A 20,470-nucleotide genomic window follows, 5' to 3' on the forward strand; every position below is an offset into this window, starting at 1 on the left:
TCTTAAGTAAAACAAGTTTATTTTAAGTTGAATCCAGAAAACCATATTTGAAATGCAGGAAACTTGCACATAGTATCACAAATACTCAACAGTCACATATACACATAAAAGATATTAAATCTAGAGACACAGGGAAAATTTATATCTCAAACACATTATAAAAAGGGAATTATGATATAATGTAACTCCTTAGAATCATTTGGAAAGATTAAGATGTCTTTTTATGTCTTCAAGCAGATTAAGCAGGTTTTCAAATTACTATTGAAGCATGCATAATTTTAAACCAGAATAGAATCTTAACTTAGAATGACAAAGATAAGGACTGTATTAACTACTGTGATAAGCCTCATATGTGCATTTGTGGAGGATCATTCACTGGGGAGTGGGCAAGCCACAAGAATCTATGTTTCCATAGGGAGAGTGACTTTCTGGCAGTGACCAACTACCATTACCTCCTTTGCCAGTGGTGGGTGTATTAGTAACTTTTCTATTGCTGTGATAAAACACCATGACAAAAACAAAAATTTGAGAGGGAAAGAATTTACTGCATCTCATGTTGTGAATGGAAGTCGATGCAGAAACCCAAACCAATAACTTGAAGATAAGAGCTGATGTAGAGTCCATGGACAAGTGTTGTTTACTGGGTTGCTCTCCATGGCTTGCTCATCTTACTTTCTTATACACTCCAGGACAACTTGACCAGAGATGGCACCATCCGCAATGACTAAGCGGTCCTCCTATATTGATCACTAATTAAGAAAATGCTCCACAGGATTGCCCACAGAATGATCTTGTGGGGGTATTTTCTCAGTTAAGGTTCCCTTGTCTCAAATGACCGTAGCTTGTGTCAAGTTTACAAAATTTAGCTAGGATAGTAGAGGACTGGTGGATCTTCCTGAACCATGATAGAATTGTTACAGGCTCAGTCTCATACTACTCTTGTGGCTTGTGCAGGTAAACTCGGTTTGTGTGAGTTTATGTGTACAGCCATCATGACTAGCTCAGAATTCAGCATTTCATAGTTATCATCATCAATTGCCACTTCTTCCACAATATTCTCTGACCCAGAGATAGATGAAGTTGATATTGATGAACCATCCTTAGCTAAGCACTCACAGTCATACTTTGTATTTTAACCAATTTCGAGTCACTGCATTAACTATGTACTGCAAAGGAGAAAATTCTCTGACCAAGTTGGGACCAACACAAATCTATGGGTTAAAAATAAATATTTAGAAGTCAATTTGACAACAGGGTCATTTAGAAAAGCAATAGTCTATTGTCCTGTAGCCAATAGTCAAAAGATTTTGACCAGGTTCATAGTACCAGGCATGAAATCTCTCCTTTGTAATAGGCCTCATATCCAATCATAAAGTGTTGCTACCCTTTATGATTGGATGATGGCTGTACATATAAACTCACATAAGCTGAGTTTAACTGCTAGGCCAAAGCTGACATATCTTGTAGGCCATGTCACTATTTTAGCATGTAGAGCCCTTTGCTGGGTGACACTGTTGATATCTTTTCATCAGTCTGCGTAGCACTTTACAGAATTAAGGTATCCAGCAAGGGCAAAGTTTCCTTGTCAGTTCAAGCTTGTTTCCTATCATTCAAAGTGAGTACTATCTATAGCAATAGGGTCTCATATTGCTGTGGTGGGCAACCAAGAGTAATGGCAGTATCTTATGCTATCTAAGGTGCATCTGGAGCCACAATGACCAATACCTCATAAGTAGGCATGCCTTGCCTGGCAGTGAGATTTTCATTTATTGGCCAAGTCTTTGGGCAGCAGCACTGTCCACCTAGACAGGAACTTCTGTTCAAACTCATTTTCTAAATATTTTGCATATTTTTGAGTAGCTTACAATGTAGTGTATTTCTGTGAGACTTCATATATTCACAGTTTTGATTAGCCTACTCTTGTCTTTACAATCTTCCAGCCCCATTTAAACCTTTAACTCTGAGAATTTGCTCTCCTTTCACTTTTTTTTGACTTTAGTTTACTATCCCACTTAATTTTCTCCCATTGAGTTAGAATATAGTTTTCCATACAGTTTTTTCACACATACTTATCTTCAATAAGCCTACTGTGACCTTCTCATTTTTCCCATCTCCCAGCGCCGTTCACACTTGAATACTTCTGCTCAAAGTATTTTATTATCTACCCTCTTTTAATGACTCCACTAACCTTTGCCCATTTCTAGTTTCTTGGTTTCCATATTACCACAATTTAAACATACAAAACAAAATATTTGAAATAAGAATCTCTGTGTGAGACATGTCATGTGGTATTTGTCTGTCATATATATTTTTTTTCGTATATTTCATTTACATATTTTACATATATGTGTGTGTGTGTGATTCACCTGAAATTTTCATGATTTTACTTTTCTCTACACCTGAGTAATATTGTATTGTGTTTGTGTACCATGTTTTCATTATCCATTCATCAATTAATGGACATTTTGGTTAAGTCCACTTCCTAGCATTTGTGAACCTATATGTGCAAATATCTCTATAGTCAGATATAAAGTTTTTGGGTATATGCTAAGAATAGTGTCACTGGGTCACATGGTAGTTTTATTTCTATGTTTTTGTTTTGTTGTTTTGTTTTGTTTTGTTTTTTTAAGAAAACTCCAACTGACTTTCAAAGAGGTTTTAAGAGATTACTCTTCCTCCATCAGTGTTCACAGGTTCCTCATCCCCCATACCCATGAGCAAACAATTAGTGCTGTCGTCCATCTTCCTGATGGTGGTCATTTTGACTAGTGTGAGATGGTATCACTTTTTTCATTTTGTGGTTTTTCAAGACAATGTTTCTCTGTGTAATAGCTCTGGCTGTCCTGAAACTCACTCTATAAACCAGACTGGCCTCAGACTCAGAGATCTGCCTGCCTCTACCTCCAAAATGCTGGGATTAAAGGTGTACTGTCCAGCTGATATGGTATCATAAAGAAGTTTTAGTCTGTGTTTCCCTTGCAACTATGAGTCTTGAACACTTTTTTGAAAAATATTTTAAGTCATTTGCATTTCTTGTTTTGAGAACTTTTTGTTAAATTTTATAGCCCATTTTAAAATTGGGTTGTGTTGCTTTCTTGATGTCTAGTTTTATTAAGTTCTTTATATCATGCAGACTATATTAGTTGCACTGCTGGAAAGGACTTTGTATCATCTATGGAAGCTTCTTAATTCTCCATTACTGTTTTCTCTGATGCACAGAATCTTAAATTTTATGAGATCATATATATCAATGGTTTGTCTCATTTCCTGTGCTAGTGAGTCCATTTAAGGAAGTCGTTACCTGTGCCTACTCCCTACTTTTTTCTTTAGCAGTTTCTCAGTACTGGATCTTATGCTCAGATTCTAGACTTTTGAAGTTGTTTTCTGCAGGTTGAGAAATGATAGTTTAGCTTCATTTTTCTGTATGTTAAAGGCCAGGATTCCCAGAAACATTGTTAAACATGCCATCTTTTCTCTGGTGTGTATTTGTGGCATCTGTATCAAAACTCAGGTAGCTGTAGTTACTTTGATTCATATCTAAGTTCTCTATTCTATTCCATTACTCTCTGTGCCTGTTTTTTTGTGGAGTGCCTTTCTGGCTTTGTGAATATGACTCTGCTTCATATGTTGAAATGAGGTAGTGTGATACTTCTAAAAGTATTCTTTTTGTTCAAGATTGCTTTAGATGTCATTGGATTTTTGTGTTGCCATGTAAATTTTGAGATTGTTTTATCTCTGTTTGTGAAGGACAGCTCTGAAGTTTTTATTGGTTGTACTGAATGTATAGATTGATTTTGGTATGGTAGCCATTAGTACAAGATTAACTTTCCAAATCCATAAGCATTGGAAGTCTTTCCACCTTCTGGTGGCTCTCCAATTCTTTAGTTACTATCTTAAAATTTTAAGTTCAGAGGTCTTTCATTTCCTTGGGTAGGTGTATTTTGAAGAATTTAAAATTTTTTGTAAGCCTGTTATTACATCAGGGTTGTTTTTGCGAATTCTTTTTCAATAATCTTGTTATTGTTATTCATGAACACTACTGATTTTTGTGTGTTGATTTTGTATCCTTATACTTTGATGAAAGTGTTTACTGTGTCAGGGAGCTTTTGGTGAAGTCTCTAGGGTCTCTTATGTATAGATTCATGTTGTCTGCTAATAAGGATGCTTTGACTTCCTTTCCTGTTTGTAGAACTATAAGTACAATGTTGACTAGGATGGGAGAGAGTGCTGCCCTTTATCTTGTTATTGATCTTAGTGGAAATAATTTGAGTGTTTCAGCATTTATCCCTCAAAGAAGGAAAGCATCTTCACTGAATGATTGGTGACCATCATAAATAATTTTAACATTATCCAAGGAATAGATCAAAGTTGAGGACCTCAGAAATTACTAGGAAGAAATAAGAAAACAATGAATTCAATACCAGCCTGGGTTACATTTAAAAAAACTTTCACTGAATTCAATACCAGCCAGGTATACACAGAAAAGAAATTTAACTATCAATAAAGAAAATTCTTTATTTCACATTGAAGTGAAAATATGGAGCAAAAATATCATATACTAAAATGTGTGCAACTGTATTTGCTCATTCCAAAATATCACTGCTATTAATACTGTTTTTCTCAGATTATCCACAAATCTGTTATAGGCCACTAGGTTTCCTAGTGGCTGTACCCAACAGGACTGCATAAGAGGTTGATTGGACCACAGGCCTGAGTATCAAGTGTTTGTAAGGGTCTACACTTGACTGTAACTAGCAAGTGGGAGGTCTTTTGCTCCACCCATTGGTATTGTTATAAATAGACCTTTGGAATAAAGTTCTGGGCTGGTGGATAAGGATCCAGGCCCACTTGACTCTATCTTGTGTTTTCTCTCCCCTCTTTATTTCTAAGTCTCTTATCCTGATTCCTCAAGAGTCCCTGGGGTAAATAAATGTGGGGGCTGCTCTGTCACAGATGGCATCTGAACAGAGACAAAGAAAAAGACAAAAAAAGAAAAAATAACCCTAGGACTTAGTGAAAAAATTGAGGGATCATTCTGAGTGTAGGCATGCCAATATGGAATTGAAAAATGAAGGCAACAGTATTTTATTCTCAGGTGTATAAGGTAGGCAGTGGAATACCACAGAGCTTCAGCATTAGATTTCTCTGTATATGCTCTCTCTCTCTCTCTCTCTCTCTCTCTCTCTCTCTCTCTCTCTCTCTTTCTCTCTCTCTCTCTCTCCTATCTATAAAAATTAAGTAGAAAAAAGAAATATTGGGTTAGGAATATAGAAAGAAAAAGCTTAGGGTAAAGTAGGATAAGATAAGCCTAAGTATGGGACTAGGAACAAAAAAATCTTGGGGAAAAATCAGAGGAAATATCTACTAAAGAAGAACTTAACAGGCAGAGAAAAGATTCCCACAGAAGCTTTTGGCCTGTGGGCATTGATTCAGGACAGTCTAGATCTAAGCCCTAAGAAACAAGGGGCATTTGGCCCTGAGGTGGACAAAACCCTCCACTCCATCAGCAGTGCCTGAGAAAACTTTCACTCTTATGACACTATCTACCACTGTATGAAAACATCGTACCCTCAGAATTAGTTTCCTCTCGGCCACTGAAGCCAAAGTTTAGAGAACAGAAGTCTTGGGAAAACTTGCTGGTCTTTCTCTCTTTTGGGAGAAACTTAAAAAATAGTTTCACCTGGATGGGAAAGTCCCTAAGGCAAGGACCTGATGAGGAAGTGCAGGGCAGCTTGAGGGAGATGCTTGCACAGAGGTGACAGGAAAGCCAAGCTATGGCTGCATCTGCAGCTGTGCTGCCACATCAGAGACACTCGATGGAGAAGGAGCCAGGCTGGGGCAGGACAGGAAGCTATCCAGGAGAGACGCTCACGTTTCTACTCAGGGAAAAGATCTTTCTGAAACAAATGCTTTCGGTTTCCCCCCACTGACTTGCCTCCGGCAATAAGCTGAGTGTACACAGACAAATGGATGCAAAGCTCAGGAACAAGGTCAGATGAGAGATCTAATTGGAGAGATACATCTACTAAGTGGGGACACAGGCATCCTAATGCAAGCTTTGGAAAGAGAAATCTCCCGTTACAAAAATGAAATCCTGTTAAGAAAACCAACCAGAAGGTTGCTAGCATACCCGAAAGGCTTTCTTGGAAATGCAGTATCAATGTAGGGTTGAAACAGTGCCTTTTATTGTCTAATAGCCGCTCAAAGAGTTTTTGCTAAGAGCTTTATGGCAGTTCAATATGGTAATTTCACCCTCAGCCTGAAGCAAAGCTTTTCAGTCAAACAAACTGAAAGTTCTGCTGTAACAGAAATGTTTGTCTGAATTGAAGCACTTAGAGGAGCTGTGATGAATTTGAGTAAAGGGACAGCCTCTAGTTGGAAACCATTTACCACTGAGAGCACATCTCTGCCCATTCCAGAATAGCTGAGAGAGTTCAGGCGGGAAAGGTGACTTTGGGGAGTGGCATTTGTCCCGAGAATGTTGCAGCTCCCTAGCAACAAGTTTTACAACTCCTTAGCAACATTACTCACTAAAATCCCAGTGTTGAAAGAGCCATTGCCAAATTAGACTCTTGTTTCAAACCCTCAAAAACTTTCAGAATAATATCAAAGCTGACTAAATGATTTGCATACTTCCTGTCTTGTTAATAGTTTAGCTAAAAATCTTTTCTAGGTGTTAAGAAATATCTTACAGATGCTTGCTTTAGTGTTAAGTTAGTTCTGTTATGTGTAAAGTGATAATAGTTAAGAGATCTCTTCTAGATGTTAAGATTTATAAAATAGAAGACTTAGGTAAGGTTTATAAAGTATACCTATAGAATGTAAGTTTAAATAAGAAATGTAAAGGCTTAAGTGAAGTAAGATTTAGTTAAAGTTTATAAAGTAGTCCTATAGAATGTAAGTTTATTATGTAGGCTTAAGTGAGACTTGGTACAGCTTATAAGTCATAAATTTAGTTTGAGAAATATAGGTTTAGGGTAGCATAAGCTTTAGGCATAAAGATATTGTGAAGGCTTATATAGGCTTTAGGTCTAAGGATGTGACGAAGGTTTAATAAAGGGATAAGAGTAGGATTTCCCAACCTGGGACATGGAGAGCAGTGTCCATGATGGACTGTGGTTCCAAAAACCAATAATGGCAAGAAGCAGCTCCCAAGACTGCTAGCTTCAGAAAATAGCAGCCAGGTGTCCATGGCTGAGACCCACGGAATATCATAGCTTCCCAAGCAACAGACACCAAGATCCAGCAAAAGTAGAGCAGTACTAGCAATAAGGATCTGCAGGCTTTTGGCCATGAAGAGAGACTTGCTTTAACTGAAAAGTTTTGGTTATGGGACTTCTTGTATTTGGAGCTGTATACAGACTTAAGAACAGCTGACAAACCACGTCCTGATTTTGATCTCTCAGAGGAACTTTTAGGAATGGTACCAGAACTCTTGTTGAACTTTCAGACTTAAATGAAATAGACAGTAATGATTTCATTACAATGGGACAGTTTGAATTTACTTACGCATTTAGATGCTATCAACAGTGATAACTTATGAACTACTTATGGAACTGTTTATGTAAAAATGGAACTGATTAAAAATAAAACTGTTTAAATAGAGAAATTTAGGTTTTCTAACTAGGTTTGAGATTTAATTTTAAATATAAAGCAAAGAGAGAATTAATAGTCATCAGTATATTTAATTTAAAAAATATTTTAGTGTTACTTGAGTGAATTAAGGTTGAGAGTAGGTTTGTAGGATTTATGATTGTGTAACCTATAGATATTGATGCACCATGGTTTTGTGAACTTAAGGAAGTATTTAAGTTTGAGATGTATACATTAGAAGTTTATCCTATGTTTTGTTAGCAAGAAATTCAAGTGGTTCTAGTACGAGTTTGCTTTGAGATGTAAGACAGAGAAAATTGTAACTATGTATAGCAACATTTATATTAGTTCAGATGGTTCTGTTAAGTTCGCTTTAAGATGTAAGATTGAGAGAATTGCAACTATGTATAGCAATATTTATGTTAGAATTATGGTAATGTGTTAATGCTAATGATGAAGTTAAGGGAGTCTTTTTTTTTTGATGTGGTTGCATCAAGAGTTTTTTCTTTTAAAATATAAAGAAAAGGGACCTGCTGTAGCCACTAGGTTTCCAAGTGGCTGTACCCAACAGGACTGCATAAGACATTGATTGGACTATGGGCCTGAGTATCAGGTGTTTGCAAGGGTCTACACTTGACTATAACTAACAAGTAGGAGGTCTTTTGTTATAAATAGGACGTTAGAATAAAGTTCTGGGCTGATGGATAAGGATCCAGACCCACTTGACTCTATCTTGTGTTTTCTCTCTGTTTTCTCTCCCCTTTTTATTTCTAACTTGGTCTCTCATCCCTCATTCCTCAAGAGTCCCTAGGGTAAATAAACGTGGGGGCTGGTCTTCCACATGAATCATGTAGTCACTGTTCAAAATAAGTATCTTATACATATGTATATGCAGCACCAATTCTCTGCTCCCTCTTCTCAAACTCCATGATCATCAGTTTCATCTCTTAACCAGGATCTGGCATGTGGAGACTCCTTGTGCTGATAAAACCTTCTCAGAAGGACCACTTTACCCTGAACACCAAAATCCAGTTGTCCCTAAGACACTGCAAAGGATTTCTCTCATGCCAAGTCCCTGGTATCATGGAGACACCATGCCAGAATAATTTGTTTTCCCTCATTATCTTGTTGATCATAGCTTTCAAATATATTCATAATCCTCCCACCACCATTACAACTTACCATGATAGCTTCTATCTCTGTACACAGAAAAAGGTGCACAGTCACCATCAGATACTCTTTATTTAACACCACAATTATAGTTAACAAAAATGGGCATATGTTGGTAGGGTATTCTAACATCAGAGAAAACAGAAAAAGGCAAAGTTGAGAAGACATGAGCCCCATGCAAAAGTATAGTGCATGAATTCAGCAACAGCAGTTAGTATTGTGTACTGTTATTATATGTGAAACTAAGCATGCAGTACAGATAGAGGAGCAATAATAGAAGTCTAAATGCATTTATAACTTTCCTACTACTACCTCTAAAGATGTAGAACCAATAAGTAAAAGTTTACATGTCATAATTTGGTTATATTACTTGATGATATTTATTGAGTACATTGCTATTAGTTAATATTTCTTCACCAAATTCAGTAATATATGAACATGGACATAAACATCTCAAATAGCTTAAATGTTCACTAATCTATTTTATCAATATGTGGACTGAGCAGGAAAATAAAATCCTCAATTCTACTCATTCCTATTTCTGTATACACACTATGTAAGCAAGTTTATTCCTAGGATGTTCTTCAAATTATATATTTAAATATTTGGCCACAAGTTTTCATTTTTTATGAAATTTGCCTAACTTGTTTTCTTAGTCACTGATGGATCTGTCATATTGAATTGAGTATGAATATCCACTTGTCACAATAAACTTCCAACATCCTTCTGTGACATTTAACATAGAATTTCTTTCTGGAACAATGTTTCAGTATATCAATTGTGGAGCCATTTGATGTCCAAATGAGGGACTTTAATACATGTTGCCTAACATTTCTACAGATCACAAGCCTTATTCTGAAATAATTCTGTACACAGACCTCTCCTTAGTCTATTTTCAGGCATCTTGTGATTGCAGGAAATGCGATTGTCATATATTTTGTTCTCTAAGTTCAAAACTCAGCTACCTCAGGCCAGCCAAACCAAGGGAAATGGCCGAGGCATTGTCTCTGTAGATTTAGACATGAGGGATCAATTAGAAGAAAAAGAGGAACATCTAAGACTTGCTGATCCAAGACGGTGCATATAAAATACAGCATTTGCTATTCTGTCTTTCATCACTATAACATGTGAGAAACAGAGGTGAAATGTTCCTTAAGTTTCACTCAAACAAATAGCTAGTAAATAAAGATAGTCTGAACAAGCAGGGAGACTATTTCAGGAAAGAAAATTAAATTCTTTCTGATTTCATCATCAATAAGATGAATAGTAAATAATTCTTGAAAAATTCTTTCTAGGAATTTTGGTTCACAAAAAAAGGAGAGAAGTGAGTTTTGGACTGAGGTAGGACTGTTATGCTGGAAGATGACCTTGTGGTGTATGTGACAGTCTGTGTGAGCAGAAAGATGTGTTGAAGCCTTCCCAGGAACAACAGACTGTCATCAGGCAACAATCTTATTGTGAATGTACTTTCTTTCACAAATACAAATACAAGACCTCTGGACAAGGTGAGTCCAGATTACTGGGGAAGTGTTCTGAAAATATGGTTTTCTTGTCATGAGGAATTATGTAATCCTGAATGGAGAATATGAATTTTCATAACCAATTAGAAAAGAAAAAGTGAGCTCAAAATGCAAGAGTGTGCTGTTTTTGAAGGTTGTGACCATAAATAAGTGATTGAATTTTTCTGGTATTGAGATTTCTCAAATGCTAAGATGTGGAATGGGGCAAAGAAATGGGCTTCTTGAGATCCTAATGTATGCTGAATACAGACAGCTTATTGAGATTCGCGTCTTGGATTTCCCAGGGAGTTTTAAGTCTAAGTAGAGACTCTGACTGTCAGTTCCCTCTTTGGTCTTGTGCTCTGTAGATTTCTCCGCTAACTATATGTGTCCCTGTTGTGTGTGTATACACTTGGAACTTTGGCAAAATTAATCTAGCATTAGGCATTTGTAGCACTCCTGTATGACAGGATTCTTCATGACAAAGCTTTAAACAACTGTGCTTTTCATGTCTTCTGGAATAACCAAGGGGCACACTAACATTAGATCTTCCTTGAACCACTGGAAGATTTTAAACTTAAAATGTAACCAAGAATACTGTTCTTCCTCTGGTGTGTTAAATAAGGTCCAGCCCAAATAAAGAATTGTCTGAAAATAAATGAAAGAATTTTGGCTCTGACTCAATGTCTGAAATCCTAAACCTTCAAATCCCAGGTATCTGGCTGCCTAAAAAATAGCTGTTTTGAATATTATCTGCCAAAATGATAGCTTCTAACATTGCAAACAAAATAATTACTAATGTAACTGTCCTCAAAGTGTGTTTATGAACCACTGTGAAGTGATGTGAGAGTAAAAACCTGTACATTCCTTTCATAGAAACCAAACATGTGGGGCTGGAGAGATGGCTCAGGGATTCACAACACTGACTGTTCTCCCAGAGGGCCTGGGTTCATTTCCCAGCACCCACATGGCACCTCACAACTGTCTGTAACTCCAATGTCTGACATCTTCACACAGACATACATTCAGGGAAAACACCAATGCACATATAATGAAAATAAAAGGAAAGAACTCCAACACGTGAAACGTTAGTTTAGTGCAGGTTGTCCAAAGCTGGATATTGGAAACACGTCCTGAGAGGAGGGCTGGAATGCTGCTTACATTACAGGTAAACCCCTGCTTAGGGAAGTAAAAGCAGGTGCCCATAAGGGGTTCCTCTCTATTCACAAGGCATTGTGCAGAAGATTAGATTTCAAATTGATGCTGTTAGCTTTGTCAGTATGGTCAAACTATCATCTCTAACGATAATGTTTTATTCACATCAACAGGCTTGAGAACCTGCTGTAAGTATGTGCTGTGCCAGGGAGTAAATATCAATGAATCATCATCCAGGAGCTTATGTCCAGGTAGACAACCCATTGTCCTAACACACCTAGGAGTCAGTAGTTTTCTGAGATGTGTGACTCTCTTTTCAAATCCAGAGAAGTCACCAGATATTCTTATTATCTTATTATCTTATCTCTCTAACTAGTCTCCTCTGCATGGTCCCCACAGCAGCTCCCTTCTGAACAAGAGCATCCGGTATGAGGTCTAGAAAGGTACTTAAGAACACATCGTTCTCACTGTTGTGCTAACTTATCTATATAAGAATACAGGTTTGTGTGTTTTACACAATTGATCTATCCCTTGCCCTCCTTAACCACAGTTCTGCTTGTTTTCATCAACTACCTTTTACCTCAGCCCTGTCCCTTGTTCACAATTTTGTAAGGAATTTCACAAAGACCTGTTTATGTGATACCTGTACAAAACTCTAGAAACAGGGAATGTGTTTTGAAGGCATGAGCTTATCATAGTGGTGATGACTTTTATTTATGCTTTGTGTTCACCTGTCAAGTCATAAGTGTTTATTTTAAGAAGTAGTAAAAGGACACACAATGGTTGTCATATCATTTTTCCTCTGTGCCTAGTAGACCTGTGCACCCACCATGTTCCTGCCTAAATAGTCCTCATTGTCAGTATTTCTTGATTAGATACCTACAAAAGTGTATTCCCATTTTTCTGTCCCAAGCTCTCCTTTTCAAATGTATTTGTGCTTACCACAGACACATGAAATGCCAGGTGACTTGTTACTATAGGTGAATAATTGCCACAAACTACTCTTTGCTGTTCTTTACTTTGGGTCCTTGGGATGTGTGTAGTATAAGACCAGTTGATGAAGGATGGCCAGAAACGACAGTCTTGCAGATGACATGGTAACAGAAGACATGGGGAAACACAAAGCCTGTACTTGATTATGTTAAATAATGGGCACATGTAGAGTTACCAGTAAGAAATGTATTAGCTGTCTTACTCCTGTCGCCACATCTTTGAATAGAGAACACGGCCAGTAGTAATTGGGAAGGAATATTCATTTAGATTTCAAAATAAGTTCAACAGAATGACAGGGCTGGAGGAAGGACAAGTGAGTGTGAGAATTTATTACAAGCAAATTCCTCTTCATTCTCCTGTCCTATTTCATATGGCAATGCATTTCACTTTTAGGTTCCTTTTCAAGAAAGTTAAAACAACACGTTTTCATGGAGAAATGGAATCAGAGCTCAAGTGATTTCATTTTGTTAGGGTTGTTTCCAGAAAATCAAACAGGACTTCTGCTTTTGCTGCTCATCATCTTTGTCTTCTCTCTGGCCTTGTTTGGCAACTCAACAATGATCCACCTCATTCGTGTGGATCCCAGACTCCACACCCCCATGTACATTCTCCTCAGTCAGCTCTCTCTCATGGATCTGATGTATATTTCTTCTACTGTTCCCAAGATGGCTTTTAATTTTCTCTCTGGTCAGAAAAGCATTACCTTCCTGGGCTGTGGAGTGCAATCATTCTTTTTCCTGACTATGGCGTGTTCTGAGGGCTTGCTTCTAGCCTCCATGGCCTATGACCGTTTTGTGGCCATCTGCCACCCTCTTCATTATCCCACTCGCATGAGCAAAATGATGTGTCTGAAGATGATCATAGGATCCTGGATATTGGGCTCAATCAACTCTTTAGCCCATACAGTCTATGCTCTTCATATTCCTTACTGCCGTTCTAGATCCATTAATCATTTCTTCTGTGATGTCCCTGCCATGTTGCCCCTGGCCTGTATGGACACTTGGGTTTATGAGTACATGGTATTTGTGAGCACAAGCCTGTTTCTGCTGCTTCCTTTCCTTGGCATCACAGCTTCCTATGGACGCGTCCTTTTTGCTGTCTTCCATATGCGCTCAAAAGAGGGAAAGAAGAAGGCCTTCACCACATGTTCAACTCACTTAACTGTGGTGACATTTTACTATGCACCTTTTGTCTACACTTACCTTCGACCTAGGAGTCTCCGTTCCCCAACAGAAGATAAGATTCTGGCTGTCTTCTACACTATCCTCACCCCCATGCTCAACCCCATCATCTACAGCCTGAGGAATAAGGAGGTCCTGGGGGCCATGACAAGAGTCTTTGGGACATTCTCTTCCACAAAAACTTGATCATTTCTTCTCTACTCATCTTTCAGTTTCTTTGGAGAATATCATAGAGCAGTACTGTCTATTAGAAATGTAATGTGTGCCACACACATGTCATATCTTTCTGGTGGTTCATTACTTTCTAAGATTAAATAATACATTCATTACTACATACTATTATAATTTCCACACGTTTCTTTAATTTGTAACATTATAGTCAATAATATAAGCAGTAAATATTAACAACAAATTGCTATACTATTAACACATGGTGCATGTATACTATGAGTACAAAGATACTTGGGTAAATGTGATACTATTTATGCCAAAATTGACAAGTTGTTTCTAAAAATTTGACATCAAATTATTTTTTTGCTCATATAATTTTCTTTCATTCTTCAAAATCTTTTGTGTGTTACATATTTACAACCCATTGGAGTTTGTACTACATATATTTCAAGTGACCAATACTCACATGGGAAACTGTGTTAAAATTGGAGCAACAGCTGGACAGTGGAGGCACATGCCTTTAATCCTGACAGAGGCAGGAGAATCTCTGTGAGTTCAAGGCCAGCCTGGGATACAGAGTTAGTTCCAGGAAAGGCTCCAAAGCTACACAGAGAAACACTGTCTGAAAAAAAAAGAATCCCCCCCCAAAAAATTGGAGCAACATAGAAGTTATGAAATGTTATAAGAACATTAAAACTAACCACTAGAAAGTACTACTTCACCACAGGTAGAATTGTTCTCATAAAAAAGGACAATGGTTATCAAATTCTGTTTGATTAGGAAGAATGAAGAACTACTATATGCAGTTGTTCAAAGTGTGAAATAATGCAGTTCTTCTAAAAGACAAATATGGAATCTAGCTATCCTCCTAATGTACCTAAATTTAAAGAAAACAAAGTCAAAGTTTTTAAGAGTTGTATACCCCCACACTTATTCCAGTTCTGTTCTTATTAACTAGAATAGGTCCTGGTATGCTATGCCATAGTGAGATAAATATAGTTAAACATATTGTCTCATGTCTCAAAGGAGAGAATGTTGAAGGTATTTATCCTATGAAAGTAGAAAGATTCAGGTGATAAGTTGGCTAATTACCCTAATTCTACCATCATACAATGTATACATGTATGAAATATACATTATAATCATAAGTAAATACAAGTTTATCTCCACTTAAAACAGTTTTATCATATTGATGTGGTATTTTAGATTGTACTAAATATTGGTGGGATGAGAAGCAATAAAAATCAGAGTATAGAATTGATGATTTAGAGAATTCACATTTCTTCCTTTTATTTGTACCATGATCCTTTGGACTATAATTTACATATGTAGGTCATCTCACCTTTCTTCCCATATCCATCAAATATCCATGGCCTCTTCTATAATTATAAATATCAACCTGGTGTTGCTGGTATGCACATGTGTTTCAGACTGACAAATTGTGGCTGGATAACCTATGCATGGTTTGTCACGGGAAAAAAACCATTATCCCTCTCCCAACAGCCATTTCTTTACTCTAGCTCTTTTTTTCATTTTGACACTTTCAAATTTAATAACATGATGTAAATTACATGTCTAGTTACAAACAGACCAGTCTCCATAGACTATTGAACAAGAAAATGTATCCAGTTCATCTTGAAAAAATGAGGGGATTAAAAAATTGCCATGCCATATTAGTATATCACATTCATATATGAAATTGTCTAAGAATAATAAATAAAAAGTACAACAAAAACTTCAAACAATAATAAACAGCAAAAGAAAACCAGTCACAAACAAAGTAACTGAGGACCGGAAGATAATACAACAATAATTTTGAATTGTGAGGTGTCTCATCCACATATAAAAGTATCAAAGTAATGTCATGTAACTAGACACAGAGGTATTTACACTACCTACATACACTGTAGTTACTCTAGCTCTTTATCTCAGGATGGAGCCTTGTGAAATTTCATACATCATGTTGCTATGTCAGTTGGTTTGGTCACTATATAATTATCTTTAGGCAATCATATTTTTGAGATTTCATGGACTGATCATTCTTCTTCTGTCCAGAAGATGCTATTTTACATCACTTCTCCTCTCTTTCTAGCTCTTTATGCCTATATTTCCACAACATTTCTGAGCCTTGGGTGTAGGAAGTGTGTTGTAGATGCACCAGTTACAGCTGAGAACCATAGGGTCACTTATTATCTTCATTCTAAACAGTTGTGTATTTCTGTAGTAGCCTCCATCTGCTACTGATAGGAGCTTTTTTCTTTTTTGATTAATTAATTTCTGTAAGATTATAAATAAATTATTTTCCATTCCCTTTCCTCCCTCCCAACTCTCCTATATATTATCCCTTGCTCTCTTTCAAATTCCTGGGCTATTTTTCATTAATGTGGTGTGTGTGTGTGTGTGTGTGTGTGTGTGTGTGTGTGTGTGTGTGTGTGTGTGTTCCTAAATCAAACCTGTTAGGTCTGTCTAATGTTACTTGAATGTGCATGTTTTCAGGGCTGAACATTTGCTATTGGATTATAAATCATTGTGCTCTTCCCTTGCTAAGACTGTTTCTCCCGTTCTCAGCATTCCTTAGTTGCTTGTGTTCTTTGTCTAGGGTTGAGGCATCATGAGCTTTTTCTCATTGAAATTAGTATGTATATTGGTGTCCTTGTTCAGTCATGTTTAGACAGTCATGTTGTTGAGACTTTATAGGAATAGATTCTGGCATTCTTAGGAGACAAAATCAAACAGAAAACTCCCAGATCCTCTGACTCTTACATTCTGTCCACCCTTCTTAAATAACTGTTTCTTAGCCTAAAGTGTAAGAATTGTGTTACAGGTATATCATTGGGACTGTGGTCTACAATTCTGAATATTGATGGGTATCATTTTCTGTAATTGTCTGTCAAGAAGTTTCCTTGATGAACGGTGAGAACTAGACTTACTGGTGGTTATAAGGACAAATATTTTGAGCTTAGTTAGGGATTGTGCTTAGTAAAGTGATGGTTACTGGTTCTTCTTCTATATCCATGACTTCTCCAGTCCTTGTTAGTTATCTAGTTTCCCAATACCAGTCATTATTTCCCACTTATTGTTGTTGAGTCAGTCTTTAGGACAATTAGCTAGCTGTTGGTTACTGCAAAAGTATGCATGCCCCTACTGCATCTTTAGGGTTATCATGCCATAGTGATCATTATTGTGGTTCAAAGGCATCATAGATGTATAGGATTATTTGACAGCTTTCCACCCTTAGAAGCTTGCTTGAATGCCTTCTGGAAGCATGAAAGCTAGTACTGAGGAAAGAGGCTTTCAGGTCAGGTCAGACCTTGTTGGTCTGAATATTGTCTTCAGCAATAGAGACTTATATTCCACCTCTTGCTGTGGGATGTCTTTCTGTACACTGTGAACATGTGTTGCTATGACTGATTAATAAATAAGCTGCTCTGGCCTATGGCAAGTCAGTTTATAGCTAGGTGGGAAATCCAGAGAGACAGAGAGAAGGTTAGAGTTGAGGGAACCGCCAGTCCACCACCCAAGGAGCAACATGCCAGCAAACTGGTAATACCACAGCCATGTGACAAAGCATAGATTAATAGAAATGGGTTCATTTAAGATGATAGAGCTAGCTAGCAAGAAACTTAAGCCATTGGCCATACAGTTTGTAACCAATATAAGCCTCTGAGTGATTATTTTATAAGTGGCTGCGGGACCACGGGGCTGTGTGAGACCAGAGAAACTTCTGACTACAACCCCTACAAAGCAAACAAGAACAACAGCAATAGTTTATAATGTTTTGGGAGTCTCTTGGACAACACTGACCAACAACAGAAAAGGGCCTTTTTGGTGACTGGTGCTGGGTTTTTGTTAAACCGTCTTCAGTTCTTGGAGGAAGCACTGTCAGCTTAGATGAGAAATTTGCATCTAAACTATGTACATATATTTATATACTTACTTACATATATTATAGGTACTTTCATGTAAGTAGCCAATAGTTTGATTCCTCATTACATTCTCAAACATCTTACCCTCATTTTATACTGTCCTTTCCTCTAATTATCTCACTCTATGTCCCTCAGAAGAATTCCCATCTTTCTCAATTTCCCTTTCAGGTAATTTACCCTGCTATTCTCCTATCTAAACTATTCTAAATGTTCCTAAATCGTCCCCTTCCCTGCAATGGTCCTTTTTAACTTTCTGGATTTTACAGCTACTCCATGTTATATACTCATATCTGAAGACTTTGACCTAAGGGCTTCAGATGAGAGAGAACATGCTATATTTGTCTTCTGGGTGTGGGTTATCTCATTCAATATGATCTGTTCTAGCTCCATGCATTTACATGAAGAGTTCATAATTACATTTTTCTTTGCTACTGAATAGTATTCTATGGTGTATATGCACAATATTTTCTTCTTTCTTTTTTTTTTTTTTGAAGAGAAAAGTGTTTATTTTCTTCCACTTCTACATAATAGCCTATCATGAGGGAAGCCAAGGTGAAAACTCAAGCAGGCCAGGAAGTGTCAAGAAGGACTGCATTTTACTGGTTTGCTCAGCCTGCTTTTTTATACAATGTAGGACCACCTACTCAGGGTTGGTACTGCCCACAGAAAGCTGGGCTCTCAATCAGCAATCATTAATCAAGAGAAATGTCAGAGGGGCCTACAGGGCCATCTGATGGAAGCGTTTTTTTAATTGAGGTTCTCTCTTTCCAAATGACTTAAGCTTGTGTCAAGTAGACAAAAACCACTAACCCAGACAGTTGCTAATTGATAACTTCAGATTACATGCATTATGGAATTTTAGGCTCAGTGTGCCAGGCTCTGCTGACTCCCCATGGGAGACCTTGATTTTGGGGGATGTGGGGATGTGGGGTGGCTTGGGAGGGAGGGCTGCTGGGTGGGAGGAGGGAGGAGGTGGGATCTGTGGATGGTATGTAGAGTGAGTAGAAAATTTCTTAATAAAAAAATGAAAAAAAAGAAGCTCATGATAACAAAGCAAGAGCATTTGCTAACAACAAGAAAAAAATTCATCATACAAAACCCATGAAAACATCTTGGTGGGCTGCATTCAAATGCACATTTTGATGTTTTCAAAAGTAAAGATAAAAGTCTGCTTCATTAAATAAGAAAATGTCATCATTTGAATATAATAATAGAATACATTTACAAACCTGACAAAATGAAAACAAAAATCAAAAACTTTCTCATTGTCATTAGATTTATCCATTCAAGCAAGAAATTATCAATCAGATGAACTCAGAAAAAGTGAATGAAGCCGGGCGGTGGTGGCACACGCCTTTAATCCCAGCACTCGGGAGGCAGAGCCAGGTGGATCTCTGTGAGTTCGAGGCCAGCCTGGTCTCCAAAGCGAGTTCCAGGAAAGGCGCAAAGCTACACAGAGAAACCCTGTCTCAAAAAACCAAAAAAAAAAAAAAAAGTGAATGAAAAGAACAGTAACAGAAAGCATTCCTCTGTTCTAACATGAAGGAACACATTCATATCAGTTTTCAACTGGAAAAAAATCACAATTAGAATTCCTTCCCCTTGCTCTCCTGTCCTAATAATTAGGTTTCCTTAGTTTGTTATCTCTTGCAAGTATTTTGTGTCTACTTGGTTTTGTAAAATGTCATAATGCACAATATTTTCATTATCTATTTGTCAGTTGAAATACATTTAGGTTGTTTGCATTTCCAAGCTATTATAAATAAAGTATCACTCGGGGATTTCTTGCTATTCTAATTAAGTTCTTTGATTTGCTTACATTTTCTTTTAATAACCTTGAATTCTTTAATGAAATTTATGATTTTCCTTATATTCTCTGTGTACAAGGGTTCATCTAGGCAATTCTCTCTTTGGAGGAAATTTCTATAGGATTGATGAATTTAGGGGGAGAGATAGTCTTGGTCTTTCATAGTTTCAGAGTATTTGTGGTAAGAGCTGGGTATATGTTCTTCTTTACTGCTTATGTGTGGGAGCCCGTTCTCGCGTTCCTCGTGGCTTTACCCAGCAGGTCCGCATAGAGGATGATTAGGACCATGGGCCTGAGTGCAGGTGTCTGAGATGGTCTGCACTTTGCTGTGCTGGGGGAGGAGGTCTTTTCCTCCACCCCTTGGCGTCTCTATAAAAACCCTGGGGCAGAGACAGTTGGGGCCCGTTGGAATAGGTTCCAGGCCCTCTCGAGGCTATCCTTTATTTTCTATCTGTTTATCTCCACGATATTCTCTGCAATAAATCCTTCTATCTAATATTTCCTGCTGCTCGCACTCAAGAAAACTCTGGGGAACTGTGGGGGTGGTTGGGTAAACGCCCTACACTTATGTATCTGGTGAAATTTCAGAAGCCAGTGTACAGGCAACATATGCAAGGTAAGGGTTGGGAATGGCATAAGCAGGGAGATTCTGGAGACTAACCAGGTTGGAATCATGCACAAATGTGCATCCTAGGCTATTCCTGGAGGTTGGATATGTTATAGATGGGCTATGATCTGAGGGATCTATAATACTGATTGGGTGTACAGGATATACAACTATGGAAAAGCCTGAGTGTTGAGAATGAAACAGGTGGGACTGTATATAGGATGAGTAGGTCTGGGTAGCAGAGAAAATATATATGAGCTACAGTTAAGAGAACTCACAAGAATAGATCTGACCACATGATTGAGATCCAGACAAGGCCTAGAGTTTAGATGTGATGTTGGCTACTGGAGTGGAGGAGGAGGTAAAAG

At 37.6% G+C, this 20,470-nt stretch overlaps 1 protein-coding gene across 1 annotated transcript; it reads left to right on the forward strand.

Annotated features, from left to right (window-relative positions):
* Positions 1 to 12,838: 12,838 nt before the first annotated feature.
* On the forward strand, positions 12,839 to 13,777 carry LOC131922274 (olfactory receptor 2L13-like). Its single transcript, XM_059277037.1, has one exon. The coding sequence runs from the start codon at positions 12,839 to 12,841 to the stop codon at positions 13,775 to 13,777; it is 939 nt and encodes a 312-aa protein (XP_059133020.1).
* Positions 13,778 to 20,470: the final 6,693 nt, after the last annotated feature.

The sequence above is a fragment of the Peromyscus eremicus genome, chromosome 12 (assembly GCF_949786415.1).
Source record: "Peromyscus eremicus chromosome 12, PerEre_H2_v1, whole genome shotgun sequence".
Classification (NCBI taxonomy): Eukaryota; Metazoa; Chordata; class Mammalia; order Rodentia; family Cricetidae; genus Peromyscus; species Peromyscus eremicus.

Excerpts from the sequence above, each read along its gene's own strand:
- LOC131922274 (XM_059277037.1), top strand. The coding sequence starts at position 12,839 with ATGGAGAAATGGAATCAGAGCTCAAGTGATTTCATTTTGTTAGGGTTG.